Here is a 26,181-nt window from a genome sequence, read left to right on the forward strand (position 1 = left end):
CAGGATTGTGGGGAGCAAGTAGATACACCCAGTGTGACGCAGGGGTCACCTGTGTTGGAGACTTCCTTGACCGTGTCGGTTGACATCTTAGTGGAGAGAGTAGAGCATACCCTAGTAGTGCCATCCGTTGAGGTGGTGACCAAGGTCGTGTCCGAGTTTTTGGGTGATAGCAGCACACAGCAGATGGGTGAGGTGCCAGGAGACGTATCCACCCTTGATGAGGCGCCAGGAGATACAGATGTTGGTCGCACACAACAGTGTCATCAATTTCAGGCCGACCTTCTAGCATTAAAAAGGAGGGCCATGTCAGTACAAGAGGTTATTCTACTGTAGAACGAGGAGATGGAGGGAATGGGAGTGGTTTGTGCCGAGTCAGCAGCCAACCTAGCTCACATTGGGGAATAGTTGGATTCCCTAATGGTACAGTTAGAGGGCACATTGGAGAGTCGGAGCAGCCCTCTTCAAGCATACATAGATGGGGCTAGCAGCACTGTTGGGTCACCTTTGCCCATTGGAGAGAGAGAGACGAAACTACCTAGTCAGATCTCATGTGTTGGCCTGAATAGCAGGATGAAACGACTTGAGTTGCACAAGGTGCAGCATCTGCATGTTGGGGTTGTTCTATGTGCGAGAGTTCGTGCATTCGATCCCTCTCTTGGGGTTGGATGGCAAGAGATTCTGAGTTGGTACCCAGTGGAGTGGGCTATGGAGATGGTGGTGGACCCGGGTGTAGCTCAGCAGGAGCTTCCAGGCACTGGGGATACCGGAAGCCCAAACTGGCATTGGGATCCAGGTGGGACTACCTATCATTTCCCAGGTATGTCAGTTGACTACGACCTGGATGGTACAGTTGACCTAGCAATTGAGCGCGCACATTTGCTAGGGGAGTTTCGGTCAGCACCAATGGCCAACCAGTTTATGGACAAACTCCTTGGGTTGTCTTGGTATGACAATTGTACACAGGATCACGGAATGATCAACATACTCTGGCAGGAGTTTGTCGGAGGAGGTGGCATTGGCAGGCCACCAGACAGTGCCTTGTATGGAGCTGGGGATTCTTCACATTTGTGTGGGGCACAAAGGATGCAGAGGAGCAGAGCAGTGGTGGCATCGCTACTGACACATAGGGAGATTCACTTCTTGGGTCCCTCAGGGAGGATTTGGAGTGGAGATCCATTCATTGGAGGGTATGGTGATGCGACGGTGGAGGTGATGATACCGATTGGGTGTGGGTCGACACGTAGGGACACAGCTCTAGGCCATCACATCCAGGGATGTGTGGGAGCATCTAGCGTTGAGCAGTGGTCTACAGGTGGGCATGGAGATGCATGGTGGTGTGTCGTAGTGTGTTGGATTGCGTTGTGGAGTAGGAGTGTCTTACATCGCATTGAGTACATGCGGGGAGTGACTGGTGCCTTGACACAGACAAGGCATGGGACGGTACAGGATGGTATAGCGGTAGCCGGGGATATCCTGTGGTGTACAGGGACAGACTGCGACATACAGTGGCATGCCGAGGAGTGTGGTGGTACTTGGTGCTATGCAGTAGTGGCATATGGTGCGGCACAGCGGGCCCTTGGAGCGTTGCCTCCAATGAGACTTGTGGACAGGGACATTAGGTGTACCGTTAGGTGCAGCTCACCCGAGATCGACGAGGACGCAGTTGAGCTCCTAAGGATGCCATGTTCAGTGGAGACAGGTCTTCGACTGGTTTATCAACAAATCCAAGGCAGAGAGAGGGGCATCCATAGGGTTATTCTTCAATACCCCTGCAGACTCTTGATCATACCCTTGGGGACCTACCCACCCATCACTCTCCAATGTTGCTTACAGTCGTAAGGCGTTCGGTTGCTGCCCCTTAATGCTCTTTGTTCAAGCAGTGGGACATGGGGGGACCACCCTAAGCAGTTGGATGAGACACCACGTGTCATGAGCGAGGAGGAGACTCTCCAGTTGAGACGTTTGGTGGAGGCACGAGCTGATGGATACAGGCTTAGGGATGGCGTGGTTTATTGTCGAGGTAGCATAAGTTCCACTCCTAGGCTCACACGTGGGGAGTCGATTGCGAGGGCACTGCATGATGCACTTCTGGCAAGACAACCTGAGGTGTCACAGGAGCTTGAGGGATGGTGGATGGTAGACTTTATCTACAAGAGGGTACCTAGACTCCAAGCAATGTCTAGGTGTATCATCAGGAGTTGGGATAGCGGATTTCACTGCGTGGTCTGGCAGGAGCAGCGCAGGTTGGCATGCGTGGGACAAACTCCTGATACTTGGCGTCCACCCATGGGATACATACAGGGGTCAAAGATGAGGGCCAAATGGGTTCTAGCAGGTAGCAGCGCTACGCAGCAACATCCCGTGAGGAGTGGGAGTTATGAGCTCCCAGTATGGTTGGGGGATCCAGGGATCTGGTTGGCGGGTGGATCACTCCACTTTGTGATGAGCAGGGTCATGGCAGAGGGTGATCCAGTTCACCTTGGGTTTGACACATGGGGGATCACTGAGACCTCCACTGCATGGCAAGGCAAACTTATCCTGTTGTTGCTCAGGGTCGAGATTGGCAGTGGAGGGGTAGACATTGGCATCATGGAGATGCCCGGGCAAGATGAGCTTGGCCTTCACAAATTATTCGCCACTAGGCCCCAAGAGAGGAGGATATAGTCCGCGCACGATGGGGAGTATGTCATAGTCAGAGTAGCGTAGCGTCAGCATGGTGGCACCTCTCTGAGATTAGTGGGGAACCCGAGCATTACAACTCTTCACAACTCAATAACCTTTAGGGATGAGCTGGCTACTACAGGGGGAGATCATGCAGATCTTCCATTGGGCTTTAGCAAGTCACTGATGGAGTGGGGGACTTCATTAGCATGGCAGGTTGGTCAGCAAGATGATATCAGGAGAAGCTCATGTGAGCGAGACGCTATCTCTGCAAGGATTGGGTGGTATCTTCGAGAGTTTACTCTTGGAGTGCATGGGATGGACTACATGGTAGGGCAGCTTCACGAGGAGTTGGGCATAGTGCCACATTATCATGATCCCCTACTCATTGATGGTATGCATAGGGCTTCTAGTACTTATACCAGGCAGGATAGTGAGTGGAGCAAGGGGAGCTTCATGTTGGACAGGATGGCTTGGGATCCTGGTATTGAGGGATTCCTTCATGTTAGGACAATGCAGAGGTCAGGGACGATTTAGTGGCGCATCTGGGACCCTGGCACATTTTGCAGTGACAGTGGGGATCAACAGCTAGAGAGGATGCTTGTTTAAGCATTGTTTGAGGACAAGCAATTTTTGGCGGGCAGGACTGTAATATCCGCAATTTTGATTTTTCATTTAATAGGACTAACTGAGTTTATTGGAGCAATGCTAAGCCTAGCACAATTTTGTAATCTAGGCATTGGAGACATTTTGGGTACATGGACTTAGGATAAATCTAAAAGTCCAACTTTAGTGGAATGTGGGGGCCACCCCTCATTGAATACGCACCCCTTGGATGAAAAGTCAATTGTGTGGAAAGGGGGTTGAAATAGTTGGCTAAGGGACCCACAAGGAAAGGTGATGCAACAATTATAAATAGGGGATTGAAGGCATCATAGAGCACTTTTTGATAATTTGTCATTTTACACATTGTTGCTCAAGTTGTTCAGTTGAATTACAGGTGTTGTTTAGCACTAGAAATTTCCAAGGGGAAATTTCACCCTCTTCTTCGGTAGACCACGAGTGCCACCCTAGGGAGGCAAATTCTGCTCATCTTTGGTAGCTGGGAGGATTACACATAGTAGCACGAGTTGTTGGAATCAGTGGGACGTAGAAAAGGGAGCTACGCAGGGCTTGGAGAGGTATTGTGCCGGAGGGAAGAGATTTGTTGTTGCTAGGCTATTTCCTCACACAAATATTTGCTGGAAGGAGGGAATTTCCAGGAGCAGTTGTGCCTTTCTCAGCAAAACGTATTGGTGTGGTTGGGTCTGCGTCATTTTTTCAGTAGGACTGCACAGGGGGTTGTGGAGCTATTTGTGGGGGGGCCTGGTGAGTAGGATTGAAGAGTTGGGATTGTTTAGGATTTGAATGGAGGGGAATTGAGGAGAATTCCTAGCCTGTGAGGAGCGGAAAACACTCAAACTATCACAGATGACATTTTCCAGCAGCAGAGGAGGACCAAGCATTTTGGGGTCAATTTTGAAGCGTCAAAACTAGGGAAAACCCTTTCTGGATTTTTCTAGATTTATTGAGGAGAGGCCAAGATTAATTTGGCAGAATTTTCTGAGCAGTCTAGAGGGCTCAAACAGAGGTTTCTTTCCAGCTAGCAGTGCAGATTGCAAGGGCAGTGCAACGCATAGGGGAGAAGTTACTTCCCATCATCCCGGCACCTTGTTTTCTCACATGGGATTTGTCTAACTTGCCTTTGGGAAGCCCAGGTGCACTCGTTCTTGCCTATTGTACTCCTACCATGATATATAATAAAATGGCTCAGCTTCCTTGGGAATAAATTGTTAATGTGCTGATATTTTGCGGTGTTTTGATTTTTGGTTGCGTGTAAGAAATTTATGTCTGTTATTGCTTAATATTTCCATTAGGAATATTACATAGGAGGGTACATGCATGCCTCCAACGTGCATGCACCAGTGTCTAGTTTAGACTAAGTTCAATTAAGTCCTCAGTTCAATTCAAAGAACAGTTCAGCATGCAGTTCCATAATTTGCTAGAGAAAACATGCTTCAGGAGGTTTCTAGTTTTGGGTAGAGGGTGCAGATCTAAATGAGAGTATGCCTGCTCCAACTCCTACTCCAGATGAGGCACTATTTACTTGGTACTCTTATCCATGCAAGGAAGGCACACTATGTAATCAGAATAGGCTTAGGGTTTGACAGTTAAACTTAGTAGGCATTTGCACATGTCGAGCTTCATTGTAATTTCCCTCTTCTTCCTATTCTATAGAGGAAATGCAGGGCTCACCACTGTATTGGTTGGCAAGTTTTAGGCTTGAGCTTATCAATTCATTGGAATTGCTGTTTTTACCATTTATAGAATACATATATTGTAATGAGAGGTTCTCTTTTGTGGTTTTCTGTTTGTGTTCAGCAAAATGTATTTGCAGATTAGCATACTTAGATGTGCTGTTTTGACTGAAGGTTTTGTTTTCAACTACCTAGTGTTTTAGTTAATCTTTCTATATGCAGAATCTGCTTACTATGATCTGAAAATTAACAAATTTGTCAATGTTTGTTCTGGATATCACTTCAGACCAGTGAAGTTTGACTCATGGGAGAATCGTGAGTCTACACAAGTCTTCCCAAGTCACGGCTGAGCCAAGTAGACTCAACCAACTTGGCTAAAACTCAGCTCAAACTCGCCAGACTCAGCTCAGATTGAAATTGGATGAAATTTACTACATTTTCAGTTTGTTGAGTCTTACCAAGTCTTGAATAGAGTTTTGCCAAGTAACTGAATCTTTCTCAGTCCCAAGCCAGCCAAGTCTTTGCCGAGTCAGAGTCTGACAACTTTGCTACAGACACTAACTGATTCAAAGACACATTAGAATGAGCTCATGCGACTCTGGAGACAAGCTTTTTCAACTAAAATAAAATTATCACACAGTATGCCATTGAAAAACTAAAACTTTTTCTTAACTATATGATTATGATCAAATTAGAAGAGAGGCAGCACGCATGTGCAAACAACAAAATTATTTATAAGATGATGTTAACTAAAGTTAGACAGATATCATGCCGCCTTCAGAAATAGAGTTCTCAAGTTGACTTACTATTATTAATTTATTGATTTAAAATGAAATATGGGATGTGATTGTTAAGAGAAAAGAGACAAAAGTAATAAAAAACAGCATGTGTTTTACACAATTTAAATGACCTGTAAGAAAACTCCAGGTGAAAATTTTGATATCACACCACCTTCCCCTGCTAGATCCACCAACTCTAGGGCACTTATTGCAGCAGGCCGTGTCTGTCAAAATACAATTATGGAACGAACAGTACGAGTAAGCATATTTGTTCCAACAACAAAAAATATACTATAGCTCCAAAGCACCTATGCAAGATACAACCATTGATCAAAAGATCAGAAATCCCATTCAACAGGACAGACAATTAGGGCATGCTTTGCATGTTGCAATCAGCCATACAATTTTAAAAAGGGGATCCTGATTGCATTAAGACTAACTCATGTGCACCTTTCCAGTGGCAATCATGATTTTCACTCCCCTTGAAATAGCTTCTCTAAGAGCTTCTGCTGTTCTCGGAGATATTCGGCTTTTGCTATTTAGCAATGTGCCTGTTCAATGAGCAAGACAAAAACATATATAAGTGAAAGCCAATCCAAATAACTGCAGTTACCAATGAATGGGAAAATAAACTATTTCTGGCTTCTTAAAACCAGCTGCTGCTTATGAGTTTTTTAAAACACGAGATTAAAAGAAAGGGCATACGGATACAGGTAAAGGGAATAGGCATCTGACCATCCAAATCACAGAAGAGGTATTTAAATTTGGGATGGTAAGATCGCAAGCTTTCTTTTTTTTGATTGGTACTTACACTGGGATCTGCAAAAGTATAAAACTGACAACTTCCTTGGTAACTTTAAATGAAAAGAATCCAAGGAAAACTTACTACAAATTTACAACCACAATAAAATAAAATGTTGCATGGGGATTAGTAATATTTTGAAAATACATGCAAAAGAACTTACCTTTCGTCCCTGATGAATTTACATTTTGTTTTCCCAACTGGTTTGACAAGTTCAAATTTTCAGAACTGTCATGAGTACTCTGCATCAAGCCCTTCCCTTTCCAACCAAGACTTCTCAGAATAATGTATTCTTCCTTTTCCATCTCTATTTTAGCTTCCTCACCTTTTTCATCATCATATCCCAAAAGGTGCAGTAGCCCACGTACCTGGATCAAGCATTACGTCAAAAATCATATACAAATAAAAGGAGATCTGAAGGCCGAAGCAATGTCAAGCAAACAGACACCATTTCACATTAATACAGTATATTTAACAGAAGTCAATAAAACAAACTTGCCATGAGGATGCGTATCTCATCAAGAAGACTGTGGCCTCTTTCCTCTGCTTGCCTGGCAGCCATATCCACGGAGATGGCAATATCACCCAACATGAGCTGTGACACCATAATATATAATAATCAGCGCTTCACAAAAATCCATTTCAATGTTGGCACACGCTTGACACCAAGTGGGAAGGAAAAGCCGTACAATTGGAAGCTGAAATCCTGGAGTGTGCTGCGTCATTGAAATAACATCAGTAGCATGGTCCTCATCATACCATTCTTTGTTCAATTTATGAATGAAATCATCAGTACATAGCAATACTGATAGCTCCACTTTCTCAAAGGTTCCCACATCATCTATGGCAGGGTCTCTTGTTTTAGAATTTGAATCTTTTAAGCCATCAAAGGCTACCTTCATTGCCATGGGAACATTCAGACGAAGAATTTCTGCAGTATTCTGAGACAGTAAAGTATAAGTAAACACTAGGAAATTGAACTCCAATAATGTCATAACTATATCCAGTTATTAGTGTTCTGGCAAGAAAAAAAGTTCAATTATTAACAGTTAAAGGAACAATAAATAGGCTGGAAAATACCCCTTTACAGGATAAATATAATGATGACTTTATGATATTGGAACACATGATTAGGACACAACTGTTCCTTGACTAGAAAAGAAAACAAATCGTTGCCTTCAATATCTAGTCAGCCTGACAGAGCCATATCAGTTCGTTCACAAAACCAAAAATTTGTGCCACCAGAAAAGCACAGTTAATTATAGGCAAGACCACTAATGAAGAAATTTTTCAGCTCCATAAACTTTCACGTCATCTAAAAAAGACAATTAGTAACATTTGGCTTTCAGAACAAAAATACCATTTTCACATTATCATGGCCACGAGATCAAAAGAAAGCATGCACAACAAAAAGCATCTTAGAATCCTGTATATGGGAGGTTTCAACTTACCAAATAACCCCATCAGCACCAACGAAGAAACAAACTATCATGAAAAATACCTGATATGAAGTCCAACTAAACAGATCACTTGCAGGCATTATTTCAATACCTTCAACAGTTTGCAGAAATTAACTGCATTTCTAATACAATTGTGCTTGCAAGGTATTATAAATACAGCACTCAATAACTACATACATAGAAGAAAGCATCAATCTGCAACAAATGCATGAATTAGCCAGATAAAAGTGCAAAAACCTGCCAGTAGAAGAATTCAAAATCTCCAAAGCCCCTCAACCTTCGTACAAAACAGGGATACAGTAAAAGTTTCTGAAATGGATATGGATTTCTAAAACATCAGTTTTGAAATCTCAAGAATGGGGAAATGGATGTAGTAAAAAATTTATATTATATATATATAGTCCAATGGGCTAGCTCAAGTGGTTGAGGCTTTTGAGCTTCATGTAAGAGGTTTCAAGGTCATTCCCCCAGGCTGGTTGCCTCCATTACTTGCCTCACTCAATGTCCCTACCAGGCTAAGCGCCATAATCAGCACCAACAGGTTTACACTAGGTATTGTTACCTACCAAAAATGGGTAACCCTATAGGAGAAATTTTTCTCCCATTCATCTACATCCAGCCAGCCAGCAGCCCTTAACAGCCACCACCAGCTTATGACGTGCCACTATATATCTCCGCCACCTGCATCAGTCATATGACTTCTCACCCATCCGGCAAGAGCACATGAATGAAGGTGGGCTTCCAATCAGAACGTACTTTATTCATTTTGCAATTGGGTGCTTAAGCTTGTTTGTATTTGGGCATTTGACATGGATTATAGGGTGACCTGGAAGAAGGAAGGGTTTTGACCATGATCTTGTTCCCTCACTTTAAATGGGGGGTTGATCATCGATCCTAGTCTAGTGGGACATCCCCTAATGGCCCTATGGGTATAGGAGGGGCAATACTGTTAAATTTCTAATACCAGCCAGATTTATTTTCACACAACAGATTAATTTATCCCCAGCAGTTTATTTATTTACCCAAATGAACACTGATTTACCGAAAAATAAAATCATTGGTATTTTTAACTTCTAGAATTAAAAATATGCAGTCGAAATAAACCAGAGAGATCAACCACACATTGCAATAATTAACCCACAATTAATTCTCCATCCTTTCATTATCTAGAAAATATGGGTTTTTCGACCCACAGAGATACAAGGAAAAATACGAATTTGGAACCTACAACTCGGCTCACTCAGAATGAATTTGGCCAAGGTAAATCGGCCTCAAGGAAATCTGCCTCCAAATGAAATTAGCCTCCAGCAACTCGATTTGCGCCCTGCCACTAATGCACACTAAGAAAACCCCAGCACTCCAGCAACTCAGCCTCCTCCAGATAAATACAATCTCTCTCCGGCAACTCGACCCTACAATCTCCTCTTACTAGGCCTCTTTGGATTTTTTGCATGAACCCACTCGCACTTCTCCTTTTCTGCGCACTAGTCCATTGAGCCACTCACACTGCAGAGAAAATCACTCTCTAATGATGACTCAATCACACAACTCATGCTCTTTGTCTTGTGTCTTCACCTCCTCACTAGGCTCCCTTTATAATCTTCATTTAGTCCAAATCCCTAACCCCAATCTCCCTTCTAGAATCATCTTGGAGATCAACAGTTGAGATTGTTTCTAAGTCACTTAAATGATTAAGCTATTTATCCTTTAAAAGTAACTCAATAGTCCACAATAATTAATTGACTTTAATTATTGTATTTTTCTTAAGTTAGACTTAGGAAAGAAGACATAAATCACTAGCAGAGGCAAAGACACCAAGTCAATGTAGAAGACCTTCAGAAGCTACTCACATCAACACTCCCTCCTAGCAAGGAATGGATTTTCCACTAACCCCAGCTTATCTCGGTACTTCACAAACTTTCCCTTCACTAGAGCCTTAGTGAGAACATCTGCCACCTGCTCCTTTGTAGAAATGTACTGTAATTTCACAGCACCCCTCTGGACCTTATCTTTGATGAAGTGATATCTAATCTCGATATGCTTGGACCGATCATGAAACACGGGATTCTCATAGAGCTTAATGCAACTCTAATTATCACAGTGGATCACAGTTGGCCCCATCCGCAGATCAAATAACCTGGCAAGCATTCTTGCGAAGTCACACTGCCTCACAACTCGCCATACTCGTTGCCATATACTCTGCCTCTGCTAAACTAAGTGCCATTGATTGTTGCTTCCTGTTGAACCACAAGATCATGGTTGATCCCAAGCTGAAACATCCAAATGTGGACTTTCTGTCCACCACACTCCCTGCCCAATCAGAATCTGTGTACCCCTATACCTCCACTCCTCCAGTTTTGACATACTTTAATCCAAAGTTTATTGTCCCATGCAAGTACCTTAGCACATGCTTCGTTGCCACCCAATGAACCTGTCTCGGCTCCACCATGAACTGGCTAAGTGTGTTCACAGCAAAACATATATAGTGTTGACCAAATACATCAAGGAACCTATCAGCCCAAATACATCAAGGAACCTATCAGCGGCCTATACAGTGTGGGATCCACTAATTCACCCTTAGAAGCGCTCAGCTTCTTCAGGTTAGTGATCATAGGTGTAGACATAGGCTTGCAATCCTCCATCTTGAATCTCCTCAAGATCTCCACTGCATACTTGCCCTACCCAAGGAAAATCTCTCCTAGTTGTTGCCACACCTCCAATCCCAAAAAGTAATGCATCAAGTCGATGTCCTTCATGTCGAATTCTGAAGCAAGATCCTCCTTGCACATCCCTATGAGCTTCTCTGATCCTGTCAAGAAGAGATCATCCACATATAATACCAAGATGAGCGGTTCACCCTCAACAAGTACAAAGTACAAGTTGGGATCCACCTCACTCTTGGTGAAGCCCAAACCAAGAAGATATCCATCAATCTTGGCATACCATGCATGCAGAGCCTGCTTCAACCCATAAAGGGCCTTCTTCAACTTGCATACATGAGAATCTCTCCCATATACCTCAAAACCCTGAGGTTGCTCAATATACACCTCCTCCTCAATCACTTTGTTGAGGAAAGCAGTATTCACATCCATCTAATGTATCCTCCACCCCATCTCTGAAGCAATGGACATAATTGCTTTAATAGATGCATATCTGGCGACGAGTGCAAATGTCTCCTCACAGTCCACTCCCTCCTTCTGGGAGAACCCTCTCGCCACGAACCTCGCCTTATACTTCTCGATACTACCATCAACTACATGTTTGATCTTGTAGATCCATCAAGAAGTGACCACAGACTTCCCCTCCAGTCTCGGCACTATATCCCAAACATCATTGCTCATGATGGAGTTGTACTCCTCTATCATGGCATCTCTCCAAACTTGCTCGCCTATAGCATCCTCAAAAGTGAAAGGCTCGAACTCACTAACATTGCTCGACAATGCCAAATAACTAGAATAATTGGTCGGTGGTCTACTCGATCTGAAAGTGCTACTAGGAGCCTCCACATGCTCCTCGGCATCTCTCAATGTCTGCTTGGCCCATCTCGGCCTCCTCCTAGTAGAGCTCGAAGGAATATCCAGCTCATCCTCCAAATATGTTGGTTGTGTCCCTGTTGGTGCTACTGGTCCCTGCTCAACCTTGGGAGCCTCTCGCTCCCGCTCCTCTACCACTGTTGACTCCCTCCCATGAGATCTCCTTAGTCCTATCCTCATCAAATCTGATATCCCAACTCAAGATCACATTACTCAATCCTGGAATGTAGACTCAGTAGGCCTTTGAAACCTCATTGTAGCCAACAAACATGCCCCTCCCAAATAAGGGCTCCAGCTTAGTCCTCTTCTCTGTAGGCACATGGGCATAAATTGGACTACCGAATATGCGCAAATGATTCATCCAGTTTCACTCCTGTAAACAGCTCCTCAAGAGTCACATCCTCCAACATCCTGTGAGGATTCCTATTATGCACATACACAGTTGTATTGCGGGCCTCCGCCCACAAATCCATAGGCAACTCCTGATCATAGATCACTGCCCTCGCTTCCTCCATGATGGTCCTATTTTTCCTCTCAGCAAACCCATTCTGCTGAGTGTTGTAAGGCACTGTGAGCTCCTTCTTGATTCTTGCTTCCTTGCAAAAATCCAAGAACTCGTTAGAGATATACTCGCCCCCGTTATCTGATCTCAACACCTTAATCTTCTTCCCTGTTTGGTTCTCCACAAGAGCCTTGAACTCCTGAAACCGATCAAAGACCTCATCCTTGGTCTTCAGTAAGTAGATCCAAGTCTTCCTGGAATAATCATCTATGAACGTCGCAAAATATAAGGACTTCGCGATAGATGTCACAGACATAGGAACAAAAATATCATAATGCACCAAGTCTAACACGCCCTTTGACCTGGTCTCACTGTGAGAATATGCAATCTTGGCTTGCTTGCCAAGCGCACACCCCATCCTGCTCCACCCGGATCTCTGGAAAACCAGTAACATCCTCTGCACCATCAAAAGAGCTTTGTAGTGTAGCTGCCCCATCCCAATGTTATCAGAACCGAATCGGTGATCGAACCGAAAAACTCTCTGAACCAGGAACCAGTCGGAACAAGTAAAAATCGGACCAAAAAAACAGTTGACCGAAAACACAAAATATTCAAATTTTAAATCCAAACCATTTATGCACAAATAAGCAAAAGTTCTCATTTATATAGCATGTAAGGGTGCACATAACCAAAATAACATCGATTGCAATCCATCTCTGAATCGAAAACATATCAACAAACAGGCTCTAGATGGCCTACAGCATCCAAAAAAAATCATGCTACAACAAATACCTACTTATCATCAAATCATTGTCTATATTAGGATCTTTGTCATAATTATCTCCCTCTAAGTATTAAAAAAGATAGAAAAAATGTAGCATGTCAAGTCAAGATTTTATTTGACTGATGTGTACATTTTTAGTAGGGCCATGATAGAGGGGTTCAACAACCAATGCCACTAACATCAAGGTACATAGAGGGTTTGGTGCTGTTGATTAAATACTAGTTCCCTACCCTCGTACATGCCAAAACCTGATGGAAATGTTGCAATCCCCCCAATCCCAAAAAATGTTAAGTCTATTGGATTTTAAATGATCTAAATTTCTACTTTCTTCATATGTAATCCAATGAGGCCGATCGGAAACACTCTAAAACATCCTAAGTCATTTCATGGTAACGTTAGAAATTTAAGTACAAGGATGAAAATGAAAGATAAAGGAGAATGTTACTTTTACTTTAAGAATTTAACATTACCATGAATTGCATAGTAATACCAAGGCCATAGGCTTGAATATTAGGTTGCCCCACTCAAAAAATTCTTGTTTTTTTCTTAAAAAAGATGTGTTTCGAACATATTTGGTGGAATTGTATGGAACCAACCAGTTCGGTACAAAACCGATGTTCTGTGAGAAAAGGTCGGTTCAGCACCGAATCGACCAGTTGCATCAGAAAATCGGCCATTTCCATTCCCAAACCTCGAACCAGACCGGTTTGGCCCCCAAACCGGTTGAACTGGCCAGTTTCATCGGTTCTAATAACGCTGCCCCATCCTCCTATGACAAATCTCGCTTTGGCTATCACTCTCATGTATGAGGGCCTTCATCGGTTGCCCTCACAACAAATAGAGATAGAGATCCCTCTTTGTTCTACCAATCGCCCGCTTCTCGCTAAAATCGCTCCCCTTCGAGCCAACAGCCACTTCACCACTCGTAAAATTGACCTTCATGTTGTAAAATGTAACTAGGTTTGGTCTTCATAATGACATGTAATTATGATCTTTGTAAATGATGAAAAGAAGAGAATAAAATTATTATTGTAAGACTTGCTTCATGGGTTTCATGAGCAAGGGATTTTATTTTAGATGACTCCCATTGAGAGCCTTAAGATTTGTCATTAAAGTAAAAGAGTCAATGTCATGTATGAAGAGCTCTTCTTGAGCATGTGTAAATTGTATATAAGTCTATATAGCCCTCCAACAACAAGCACACAATCCTCTCTTCATCTCAGCTTCAAGATAAGGTGAAAAACTCATGTCGGCTTCTCATTATGGAGACACACCCATTCAGATGTCCATGTCGGCTTAATTATATAGGACGAATTACTATATATATGAGGCTAGACTCTTCGCATTAGCACAGTGCAATACTTTGGATATCTCTGAGATTTCAGAGAGTGATTACAGAGTTCGGATGAGAGAAAAGGAGCTTGGTCTAAGGTACAGTAATGGAGATTGGGTGTTGTCAAGGGAATTCGGATCCCTCTTAAGTTCAGATCACAGTGACAACAAGGAGTATTGAAGGGCCAGCGAAATATTGTCTAGGATAGCACTAGTTCGGATCTCTCTGAAGCTTGGTTCACAGTGGCAGCAAGACATATTCGGATGTGATCACAGTTAAGAAGTTCGGGTGAATTTCTGAAGGAAGATGAAGGGACAGCGAGATGCTACCTTACAGTGAAGAGTCTCTCTGTCTAGGTGTCACATCAAGTGCAAAGAAGCAGTATTGGTGACATAACAGTTTGTTGGTAATACTATTGTGATGAGGTATCATCTCAGTGATGTGGGTTCGGTAAAGGAAACAATGTTGTCAAGGCAATGATGAAGATCTCGGTATCAAGGCAATGATGAATATCTCGATGGAAGAGGAGTCAAGAAGAGGATTGACTAGAGAATGTGTGTCTTGGTCTTGGAGTGGCTACTAGGTCAGGGTTCTTGGTCTTGGTATTCGTCAATTGGAATATCTATAAGAAGAATTTGTGCGGTTTTCCTCTCAAAGAGTAAGAGGTTTTGGCCCTGGCTGATAGCCTACATTCTGTGTCTCTTGTCTATATATGTTCATGCATTGGTTACTATTTGATGAAGAAGAACACTAATAAACTAAGAAGAAGAAGAAGATCCTAATCTAAAGAAGTAAAAAGCCTTCACAAGCAGTCACTAATTGAAGAGAAATCACCTAATGCTGATCCCCTAGATTTCTCAACATGGTATCAGAGCTAAGGTGACAGTTAAAAAAGGGCATCTAATCAAAGAGACACTCAAGGATCGAGTTTCTAGGAAGGCATCAAAGCAAAAAGAAGGATCTACATTGAAGAATCAAACCCTAGATCAAAGGAGGAAGTCTACTTCAAAAGAAGTATTGGGATCGTCTTTTAATCGAGGCCAAAACCTTATTTCTACCCAAGGCAATTAGATCTACAAATCAAGGCAACTAGAAGTCTACACCGGCAAGAGTGTTGGATCCTATAATCTTTAGCAAAAGACCACAAAGACCCTCATCAAGATGAAGAGATCTACAAAGTAAGGCAGCCCAAAGTATAGAGAAGCATTTTTAGGACTAAGATCACATCATCTTGGAGATCCTAGAAGTATTCCTGATCTGCATTCATTCACAACACAAAGAAGTCGAAGTATCTTGAATGCGAGAAGGCATTATCATCTCCAAAAGCTATAAGAAAGCTCCCTATCATTGAAGCAAGGATCCCCTCCTTATCCTTGAAGAAGATCATCCGAGGAAGTAGTAAAACATCATCATCAACCACCATCAACAAAGAAAGCTAGATCTAAAGGCATTGTTATCATAAAATGAGCAATCTCCTTTATTGAAGAAAGGCTTTTCATTTGGAAAAAGATCATCCAAAAGGAGCACTAATACATCTTCTTCATCCACCATCAAAGTGATCAAGTTGAAGATTTCATCTTCACTTATCAAGTAAGTATCTTTCATTCTATAATCTAATATAGTAAAATGATTTCGTTTTGCAAGGAGATCTATAAGCTAGTTGGGTCTTTGAAAGTCCTTGCATGGAAAAGGAGGATAGATATAGTCCTCGAAGAAAGTGAAGTCATTGAACATATCAATGAAAAGGTCTCCTCTGAATACATGGAAAGGGATTCTTATGAAAGGTCCCCTCATATAGCAGTATTGGAGACATCAAAGAGATATATATGATAAACTGATAGAACTATTCTCTGAAGATGCGATAAAGAAAGGTCACATCACTTAGATCTTATCTACACAAAATTGAAGGTATCAAAGGATGAAGGGATATCTTCATAAGATCTCAATTGCAAGATCTGGGAGAGATGATAAGAAGATAATCATCATTGTTCTAAATGCACAAATTGATGAACAAGATCTATAAGAAAGCTATCCCATTCAACAACTTGTGGTTTCTATGCAAGATAGAAAATCATAGGTTGAGGGAAAAGTGTTGAAGAAAGGATTCAAACATTTTGTCGAAAGGAAAGAAAAACATAGCTAAGATTCAATGCCATGAGCATTACAGGGAAGATTGTCCTAAACTCAAGAAGGGCAATAACAAGAAAGATAGAGAAGATGTCCATTTCACCGAAGAAGTGGAGAAAGTTGAAAGAAGGAAGTCCAAGGAAGAGAAAAAGCATTAGAAGTAAGAGCTCGTGACATCACCATAAGAAACATGAAGGATGTTTAATAGTCAACTATGAAGGATATAACTCTTGGTGACCTCATTGAAAGATCAAAGGAAGAAGTCATCCAGGGCAAGTCTCATCATACATCAGTGAAAAGAAAACAATTGTTGGCTAAGGATATGTGAGATCCTCAAGATTCTCTGATGGAATCCTCATCAGAGGATTCAGTGATCTAGAAAGGACGCAAGCGTTTCTTCAGGAACTCCAACTTGTGGAATTCATGGGATGATGGTATGATGACATAAGAAATAAATCAGATCAAGGGGTTGAAGATCTTTTCAATCAAGGAAGTTGTTGAAAGAAGCCTAGATGACCTAAAGGTAAATGAGGTATGTATGCTTATATTCAATTTTATAAAGTCATGTTGTATGGTTGCAAGTAACTTGGATCACTACTCTATCTTGAGAAGCATGATCAAAGGAAAGGAATCTCCTCCTACGAAAGGATGTCGGAAGGCATGGTTCACACTAGATGAAATCAACATAATATGTCCTCATATGAAGTATGAGGTGGTTGTCTACAATTGAGGAACTCTGATTGGAAGCTCCTGGGAAAGAAATGTGTGAAGAAAGGAAGGAAGAGATCGTGAGATATGCAACCATGGTAAAGGCAATCAACATCCGGAAGACCAAGAAGATTTGACTAGGAAATCTCCCGAAAAGATATGAAGACTCTGATGGAAGTCTGGAAAAGATGGAGACCCTTGACAATGGATATCTTTGGGAGATGTGTCAACATGTTTGCAGGATGCTGATACCTACAGGAAGATGTCATGATAAAAGACCATCACAAAGGTAATTTTGATTTAAGTGTTCATTTCTTATTTTTGAACAAATATATGGATGGGCTTATGCAGGACTGCCAAAGGGAAGAATTGTGAATGTCTTCCAAAAGGACCATGTAGAAGGATGTAAGATCCTTCCGAAGAAAAATATGGCATGAAGAAGGTAGCATGACATGAAGCAAGGCCAGATGAAGACTAATAGATCACTTTCTGATGAAAGGAATAATGACATGACTAGCCCATGGATGAAAGTGATGGATGGTCTGTGCCCTATGAAGAAGCCACAAAAGATGAAGATGTTGGCATTATGGTTCAAGTGTTGTCCTTGATGGCAACTCACTCAGTGGATGGTACAGGTGCTCAAAGGTTAGTACAGGTGATGGCAACTCAATCAGAAGACAGATCTCAGTACAGCATGGCAAGAAAGCTCATACACGCTCTTTCGTTAAGCCCAAGTCGCGTGTACACGCAAGTTAGATTCAGAAAAAGCGCGTGTATGTGGAAAGGTTCCTTTGGTTCATGGTGGTTAGACCTTGGAAGTTGTGCCTATGATTTCGGACCATTATGTCTCGACGGGCGTGTCGATCCCTAGTTTTAAAGTTGATGGTATTGTGTTACTATGGTTTTGGCTCTTGGTATTGAGAAAGGCCTAAGGCTATATAAGGAGAAGAAGATCATTAGGCAAAGATCATCTTTCGACAAGGCATGAATATCTAAGAGAGAAAGAGATCTGATATGCAGGTTCTGAGTTGGTTGATCTGAGCTAAGGAGAGATCTCATCGGTTGATGGAGAACTAGATCTAAGGAGAGATCGGGATCAAATGGTTTGAAATGCACTATCATGATATGGTTGATTATGCGTATTTCTAGATCTGCATATTGTCGCAATGTTACGTTCTGAGTCTAACTAATATCTGGTACAGCTGCAAATTGAGAAAGTTTATTTTTAGATCTGTACGCAGGTTGGCTTCGGTAAAAGCGCGTGTATACGCGGTTTCTGCTCATTAAAGTAGCGTATATCTTTTGAAGCTTGATTTGAGTTTACAGTGGGGTCTGACTGTTATTACAGAGTTCTGTAGTCTGCTCTGTGTTCTGGTAACTGGTGATTGACAGGGTTCAGTGGTTCAGTGATTCAAAGTTGGGTTGTTTTATGCTTCAATGATCTGTTGTGAAAATTGAATGAATTGTGGTCTTCAGATTGTAATGTTGTGCTTCAGGAATATCCAAGTCTGAAAATGTATGAAAAGTGATACCTGGAAGAAGGAAGATTGTAGGTCAGCACCTACGTACTAGTATCTTGGCTAGTACAAAAGAAAAAAGGGGGTTGGAGCTCCCTTCCAAGGAAGTTTGGAGAACGAGAGAAGGTTGAAGCCTTCTGCAGGTTGTAGCCTGCGTACTGGTATAAGGCTGCACCAGTACAAAAGATTGTAAACTGAAGTTTCATATTAAGAAAGATAGAGACAACTTGCAGCAGGTGGTTTTCACCCACATTGGGTTTCCACCTTATATCTTGGTGTTCATGTGTGTGGCTTTTTATCTGTTCTGTTATACTGCACATGTTTACTGTTAATATGATGAATAATGTCCTGATGCACTTAATTGAAGAATAAGCCAACTAAATTGTGAGTTTTCTGCTTATACGCTGTTTTACTTCGTCACAGAAGCGTGTACACGCTGGTTCACTTAACTGAAGTAGCGTATATGTTTTTGGGCATTTGAAAAGTTTGATTAATCTGATAATACTGATTCACCCCCCCTCTCAGTATTATTTCCAACAATTGGTATCAGAGCCAGGTCCTTCAGAGAAGCTTGATCGCTTGAAGGAAGATCATTCATCATGAGCAACTACGAGAAAGAAGCATCAATCAGGCCACCGGTTTTTGATGGAACAAATTTCAATTATTGGAAGGTAAGAGTTACTGCATATCTTCAATCTCTTGGTACAGAAGTTTGGGACATTGTAGAAACAGGCTATGCTTTTCCTTCAGCTACTCCTACAGATCCAGCTGAGAAAAAGGCATATGAAACAAATGCAAAAGCAGTCAGTACTCTATTAGGAAGTATATCTCAAACAGAATTCATGAAGGTCATGCACTTCAAATCAGCAAAAGAAATATGGGACAAAATGATCACTAGCTATGAAGGAGATGAACAGGTAAAGCAAGCTAAACTTCAAACACTCAGGATTCAATATGAGACTCTCAAGATGTATAATGATGAAAGTGTGGCTAATTATTTTCTTCGGGTAGATGAGATTGTTAATTGTATGAAAAATTTGGGTGAAGAAATAAGAGAAACTATAGTAGTTCAAAAGATTCTAAGATCTTTATCTCCCAAGTTTGAATCTAAAGTATCTGCAATAGAAGAAAAAGAAAATCTCCGTGTTCTCACTATGTCTCAGCTACATGGAATTCTAACCGCTTATGAAATGAGAAAGGGAGGTCCATCTGACAGAAGGGAAGCTGCTTTTAAGGCATCAGGAAAAGAAGATTACTATGAAGCAAGCCATGTTCCAGAAGAAGAGGAAGAGGAATCAAATTTTGTCAGAAATCTTCAAAGGGGTTCTGGAAGGTTCAGAGGTAAGCTACCTTTCAAATGCTTTGCTTGTGGGAAAGTAGGTCATTATGCTGCAAAATGTCCTTATAAGGATAAAGGAAAAGAACCTGCTAGATGGAACAAGAAACAAAGTGCAAATAGGAAAAGCTACTACACCCATGAAGATAGTGATGGCTTATCAAACAGTGATGAAGATGAACAAGGTAATAAATATAAGCTGTTAATGGCATTTGAAGATGATGATTATGAGGATGCTATAGATGTGGATAATCTCTATAATGAAATCACTAGACTCAAGAGAGGCATAGAAGAAAAGAATGTGATCATTGATACTTTGCAATTTCAAATTGATGAAAAGGAAAAACATCTTGAAAAACTAGAAGGTGAAATTGTTGGTCTCAGAAAAGAAATTGAGAAAACAAAAGCTATTAATCTTAAATTTGTCAAAGGATCTGAAACTTTGGATGAGATTATCAGTGTGCAGCGGTCTCCTCTAAACAAGACAGGTTTGGGCTATAATGGAGAAACCTCTCAAGCATCCACCTCAAAAAGTTATCTTGATGCAGCAAGAGGAAATGAGCGGAAGAACAATGAAGATAATCAGGTAAAGCAGGGACGAGTTACAAACAGAAACTATCAGGCACAATCCTCCTTAAGGATGAACAAAAGCTACAACCAACCACAGGTAAAATCTTCTCAGTTTGGCTCAAGAATAGATGAAAATAGAAATTACAATCAGTTGGCTGGTAGATTCAATAACCGCAGAAGCTTCTTCAATGGACAATGCTTTTCTTGCCACAACTTTGGTCACAGAGCAGCTCAATGTGTTGCATATAAAACAATCATGACTAGGGAAGCTCAAAAACAAAGAAGTATGACAGGGATTACAAAAAGGACCTATAACAACTTTTCGGTGCTTGAAAATGAAGTTGAATGTTCTATTTGCAATAATTTTGGTCATAAAGACTCTGAATGCAGGAGCAGGTTTCAGGAGAAAAAGGAACAAGCCACAAGCACCAAAACATGGAGAATAAAGGAACCTCAAACAGAAAGATGTGGGATAGCATTTTATGCAGAAGGACAGGAAAATCTATGGTACATTGACAGTGGATGTTCGAAACATATGACAGGTGATAAAGAAAAACTTGAATCTTATTCTACTTTAGAAAAGGGAAAGAAAGTTTCTTTTGGAAATGATACTCCTGCAACTATAAAAGGAAAAGGTATTGCTCCTTTGAAAGAAAAGGTCAAGGCTGGAAATGTTTTGTATGTTGATGGATTGAAGCATAATCTTCTAAGTGTCAGCCAGATGTGTGATCAAAAAACAGAGGTTATTTTCAGATCGAATGGATGTCTTGTTCGTGATCTTGATACAGGTAAAACAGTTCTCAAAGGCAAAAGAACTCCAAATAATCTGTACATATTTGAAGAAGGACAACAACAATGCTATCTTAGCAAGGATGAAGAGCACTGGCTATGGCATCGAAGGTTGGGACATCTAAGCTTCTCACAAATAAGGAAAGCATGCAAATATCAGGCAGTTCGCGATCTTCCAGATATCAAAATTCCAGACAACACCATATGCAAATCTTGTCAGTTTGGAAAGCAGACCAGAACTAACTTTCCAGAGAAGGAAGGATCAGCTAGCTTGCCTCTTGAGCTAGTCCATACAGATGTATGTGGTCCATTTAGGAAAAGGACACCTCGAGGGGAAGAATATCTGATATTATTCATTGATGATTTCTCAAGGTTTGTTTGGTTAGGGCTTATGAAGCACAAAGATGAAGCATTCGAAAAATTCAAAACCTTCAAAGCATTGGCTGAAAATGAATCAGGACACAAAATCAAGTGCCTCAGATCTGACAGAGGTGGGGAGTTCACATCAAATGAATTTTTTGATTTCTGCGATGAACATGGGATAAGAAGAGAATTCTCTACAGCTAGAACTCCTCAGCAAAATGGGGTTGTGGAAAGAATGAACAGAACTATCCAACAAATGGCTCGTGCTATGCTCGATGAATCAGGTACTCCTGCAACCTTCTGGGGAGAAGCCGCACATGCTGCTGTTATCATTCTTAACAAAACAAATGTTCGAGTAAACAGCACTCAAACACCTCATGAGCTTTGGAGTGGTAAAACTCCTTCCGTGAAGCATTTCAAAATCTTTGGGAGCAAATGTTATATTAAGAATACTGATGAGCAACTTGGCAAACTTGAACCTAGAGCAGATGAGGGCATTCTTCTTGGTTATTCTCCACATAGCAAAGCATACAAGTGCTACAATAAAAGACTTGGCAGAATTGTTGACAGTATTGATATAGTGGTTGATGAGAAGGGATATATTCCTAGGCAAGTTCATCATGAAGAAGATGAAGGTTACTCTCAAAGGCGAAATGATGAAGAAGAAGAACCTCAAGAAGAAGAAGAATCTCAAGAAGAACCAGAGGAGCAGACAAGAATAGAAGAGAAGACTCCATCCAGATATGTCCAAAAGAATCATCCAGAAACTCAGATTGTGGGGCAGAAAGAAGCAGGAGTACAAACAAGAAGGACACTTGCAGAAGCTTCAAGCTACTTGGCTCTACTCTCCTCCATTGAACCACAAAATGTGAAAGAAGCATGCAAAGATGAATGTTGGGTCAAAGCAATGGATGAAGAACTTGAGCAAATCGAAAGGAACAACACTTGGGAATTAGTTCCTAGACCAAAAGATAAGAATGTAATAGGAACAAAATGGGTCTTCAAGAATAAGTTAAATGAAAATGGAGAAGTAATTAGAAACAAGGCCAGACTTGTTTGTAAAGGGTATGCACAGCAAGAAGGAATAGACTTTGAAGAGACCTTTGCTCCTGTGGCAAGACTAGAGGCCATCCGAATGTTCCTTGCTCTCTCAAGCTTTCAAAACTTCAAGGTATTTCAAATGGACGTGAAATCAGCCTTCCTGAATGGAGACTTAGAAGAAGAAGTATATATTGAGCAGCCAGATGGGTTCATTCTTGGGAATGATCCAAACCTTGTATGCAGATTGAAAAAGGCTCTCTATGGGCTCAAACAAGCTCCAAGGGCTTGGTACTATCGGTTGGACAAATATCTTCACCAACAAGGCTTTTCAAAAGGATCAGCAGATAGCAATCTCTATATAAAAGTTGAAAATAACAAATTGCTAATTCTTGTTGTTTATGTAGATGATATTATTTTTGGCAGCAATGAAGAGACTATGAGTCAAAACTTTGCCTTGGTTATGCAGAAAGAATTCGAAATGTCACTTCTTGGAGAATTGACATATTTTCTTGGATTGCAAATCCAACAAAATGAAGGAGGTATCTTCTTGTCTCAAACCAAATACCTCAAGCAGATCTTGAAGAAGTATGGCATGGAAGAGTCAAAACCAGTATGTACACCCATGGTTACAGGATGCAGCCTCAGTGCAAATGATGAATCAGCAGCAGTCCACCAACCCACTTATAGATCCATGATTGGGAGTTTGCTTTATTTGACAGGTACTCGACCAGATATTACACATGCAGTAGGAATGGTTGGAAGATTTCAAGCCAACCCAAAGGAAACTCATCTTCAGGCAGTCAAAAGAATCTTCAAATATCTTCAAGGGACCCAAAACTATGGCTTATGGTATCCTAGAAATACTGATCTCACTCTTCATGCTTACACAGATGCAGATTGGGCTGGAAGTGTGGATGATAGGAAAAGCACAAGTGGAGGTGCTTTCTTCATGGGTTCCAGATTAGTATCTTGGTTCAACAAGAAACAAAGTTCGATTGCCTTATCTACAGCTGAAGCAGAATATGTAGCTGCAGCATCTTGTTGTACACAACTTCTTTGGATGATGCAGACCTTGCAGGACTTTCAAATCACTTGCACTCCACCTGTCTCTATCTTATGTGATAATACAAGTGCAATCAGCATTTCAAAGAATCCAGTCATGCACTCAAAGACCAAGCACATACCAATCAAGTACCATTTTCTTCGGGAACAAGTGCTTGAACAGAAGGTCAAGTTGGAGTATGTTCCTTCTAAGGAGCAAGTTGCTGATATTCTCACAAAACCACTGCCCAGGGAAACTTTTGAATATCTCAGACAAAAGCTGGGAGTAGTTAATGCTTCATCCTGTTGTTGAAATTTGTTTGTTCTACAGAAAAGTTGGTATACGCAGGTTACGGAAGTAGTATGAGCGTATACACGCGGATTCAGGGTGGGAAAGTCGCGTGTATTCTGGACGCTTGTTGCAGAAAGAATATCCGCGTACATACGCTGTTTTATACAGGAGAAAACGCGTATATGAAGTTCTGAACAGCAAGGGAAAACTCTGAAGTTCTGAACAGCAATAGGAATGTCAGAATTATTCAGGCACAGTTTCAGGGAGTGCAACAGGCACAGGTTCAGGGGGAGCAGCTCAAAAGTCTCATAAAGCATTGTTGGCATTCAGATGTTTTTGGTTGTTGGTTTCAGGAGAAGGAGCTCAGAAAGAAATTCTAGTTGCTGATCTAACAAGATGTTTATCAGATGCTGCTGATGTCTTTCCTAAGTCTTGGTCTAGATCTGTTGTCTCTATGTCATGTATCTCTCTTGTCTCTTTTATGGTGTCAAGGTCATGTAACGGCCTTTGTTGGTTTCCCCACTATGCCTGGGATGAATGATGAAATGTTGATGTATCCTCACTTGGTTGGGTGGATGAGTCATTTTTTTTGTATATCCTCACTTAGTTGAGAAATGGATGTATGTATGAGTCTTTGGTGATAGGAAGGTCTTTTATGATGTATAGAGTCATGTTCTTCTTGAAGAACATCTTTTGCAGATCTTGCCTACAGTCAAGGGGAGCATGAACAGCACTTGGTGAGCAGGATGGATAGATTGGTACTCTTTGGCATTCACAAAGGGGGAGCACACTTGGAGATTTCAGCATGTACTCAGGGGGAGTATGGACAGCAGTATGGACAGCAGAAGGATTACCAAGGAAGAGAATATCTTGGTCCTCCCTTTGCCCTTGATGTCAAAGGGGGAGAGTGACTTGGTGTGGAGGTTGCCATCAAGTCCAAAGGGGGAGATTGTTGGCATTATGGTTCAAGTGTTGTCCTTGATGGCAACTCACTCAGTGGATGGTACAGGTGCTCAAAGGTTAGTACAGGTGATGGCAACTCAATCAGAAGACAGATCTCAGTACAGCATGGCAAGAAAGCTCATACACGCTCTTTCGTTAAGCCCAAGTCGCGTGTACACGCAAGTTAGATTCAGAAAAAGCGCGTGTATGTGGAAAGGTTCCTTTGGTTCATGGTGGTTAGACCTTGGAAGTTGTGCCTATGATTTCGGACCATTATGTCTCGACGGGCGTGTCGATCCCTAGTTTTAAAGTTGATGGTATTGTGTTACTATGGTTTTGGCTCTTGGTATTGAGAAAGGCCTAAGGCTATATAAGGAGAAGAAGATCATTAGGCAAAGATCATCTTTCGACAAGGCATGAATATCTAAGAGAGAAAGAGATCTGATATGCAGGTTCTGAGTTGGTTGATCTGAGCTAAGGAGAGATCTCATCGGTTGATGGAGAACTAGATCTAAGGAGAGATCGGGATCAAATGGTTTGAAATGCACTATCATGATATGGTTGATTATGCGTATTTCTAGATCTGCATATTGTCGCAATGTTACGTTCTGAGTCTAACTAATATCTGGTACAGCTGCAAATTGAGAAAGTTTATTTTTAGATCTGTACGCAGGTTGGCTTCGGTAAAAGCGCGTGTATACGCGGTTTCTGCTCATTAAAGTAGCGTATATCTTTTGAAGCTTGATTTGAGTTTACAGTGGGGTCTGACTGTTATTACAGAGTTCTGTAGTCTGCTCTGTGTTCTGGTAACTGGTGATTGACAGGGTTCAGTGGTTCAGTGATTCAAAGTTGGGTTGTTTTATGCTTCAATGATCTGTTGTGAAAATTGAATGAATTGTGGTCTTCAGATTGTAATGTTGTGCTTCAGGAATATCCAAGTCTGAAAATGTATGAAAAGTGATACCTGGAAGAAGGAAGATTGTAGGTCAGCACCTACGTACTAGTATCTTGGCTAGTACAAAAGAAAAAAGGGGGTTGGAGCTCCCTTCCAAGGAAGTTTGGAGAACGAGAGAAGGTTGAAGCCTTCTGCAGGTTGTAGCCTGCGTACTGGTATAAGGCTGCACCAGTACAAAAGATTGTAAACTGAAGTTTCATATTAAGAAAGATAGAGACAACTTGCAGCAGGTGGTTTTCACCCACATTGGGTTTCCACCTTATATCTTGGTGTTCATGTGTGTGGCTTTTTATCTGTTCTGTTATACTGCACATGTTTACTGTTAATATGATGAATAATGTCCTGATGC

The 26,181-nt window shown here is 41.5% G+C and overlaps 1 protein-coding gene across 2 annotated transcripts in view; it reads right to left on the minus strand.

The window, feature by feature from the left end:
- Positions 1–26,181, minus strand: part of LOC149262093 (endoribonuclease YBEY, chloroplastic-like) — a 154,000-nt gene that overhangs the window by 104,016 nt on the left and 23,803 nt on the right. The window contains exons 2-7 of one of the 2 annotated variants that reach the window (XM_089423313.1): positions 7,229–7,480; positions 7,039–7,134; positions 6,703–6,907; positions 6,473–6,556; positions 6,188–6,288; positions 5,869–5,961 (exon numbers count right to left, since the gene is read on the minus strand). In XM_089423313.1, coding sequence (XP_089279439.1) covers positions 5,869–5,961; positions 6,188–6,288; positions 6,473–6,556; positions 6,703–6,907; positions 7,039–7,134; positions 7,229–7,480 — 831 coding nt within the window. The remainder of the gene's footprint in view (positions 1–5,868; positions 5,962–6,187; positions 6,289–6,472; positions 6,557–6,702; positions 6,908–7,038; positions 7,135–7,228; positions 7,481–26,181) is intronic. The other variant, XM_089423319.1, reaches the window with a different exon arrangement.

This window comes from Pinus tabuliformis, chromosome 6 (genome assembly GCF_031772625.1).
Source record: "Pinus tabuliformis cultivar Carrire ecotype Pingquan chromosome 6, CPIR1, whole genome shotgun sequence".
Taxonomy (NCBI): Eukaryota; Viridiplantae; Streptophyta; class Pinopsida; order Pinales; family Pinaceae; genus Pinus; species Pinus tabuliformis.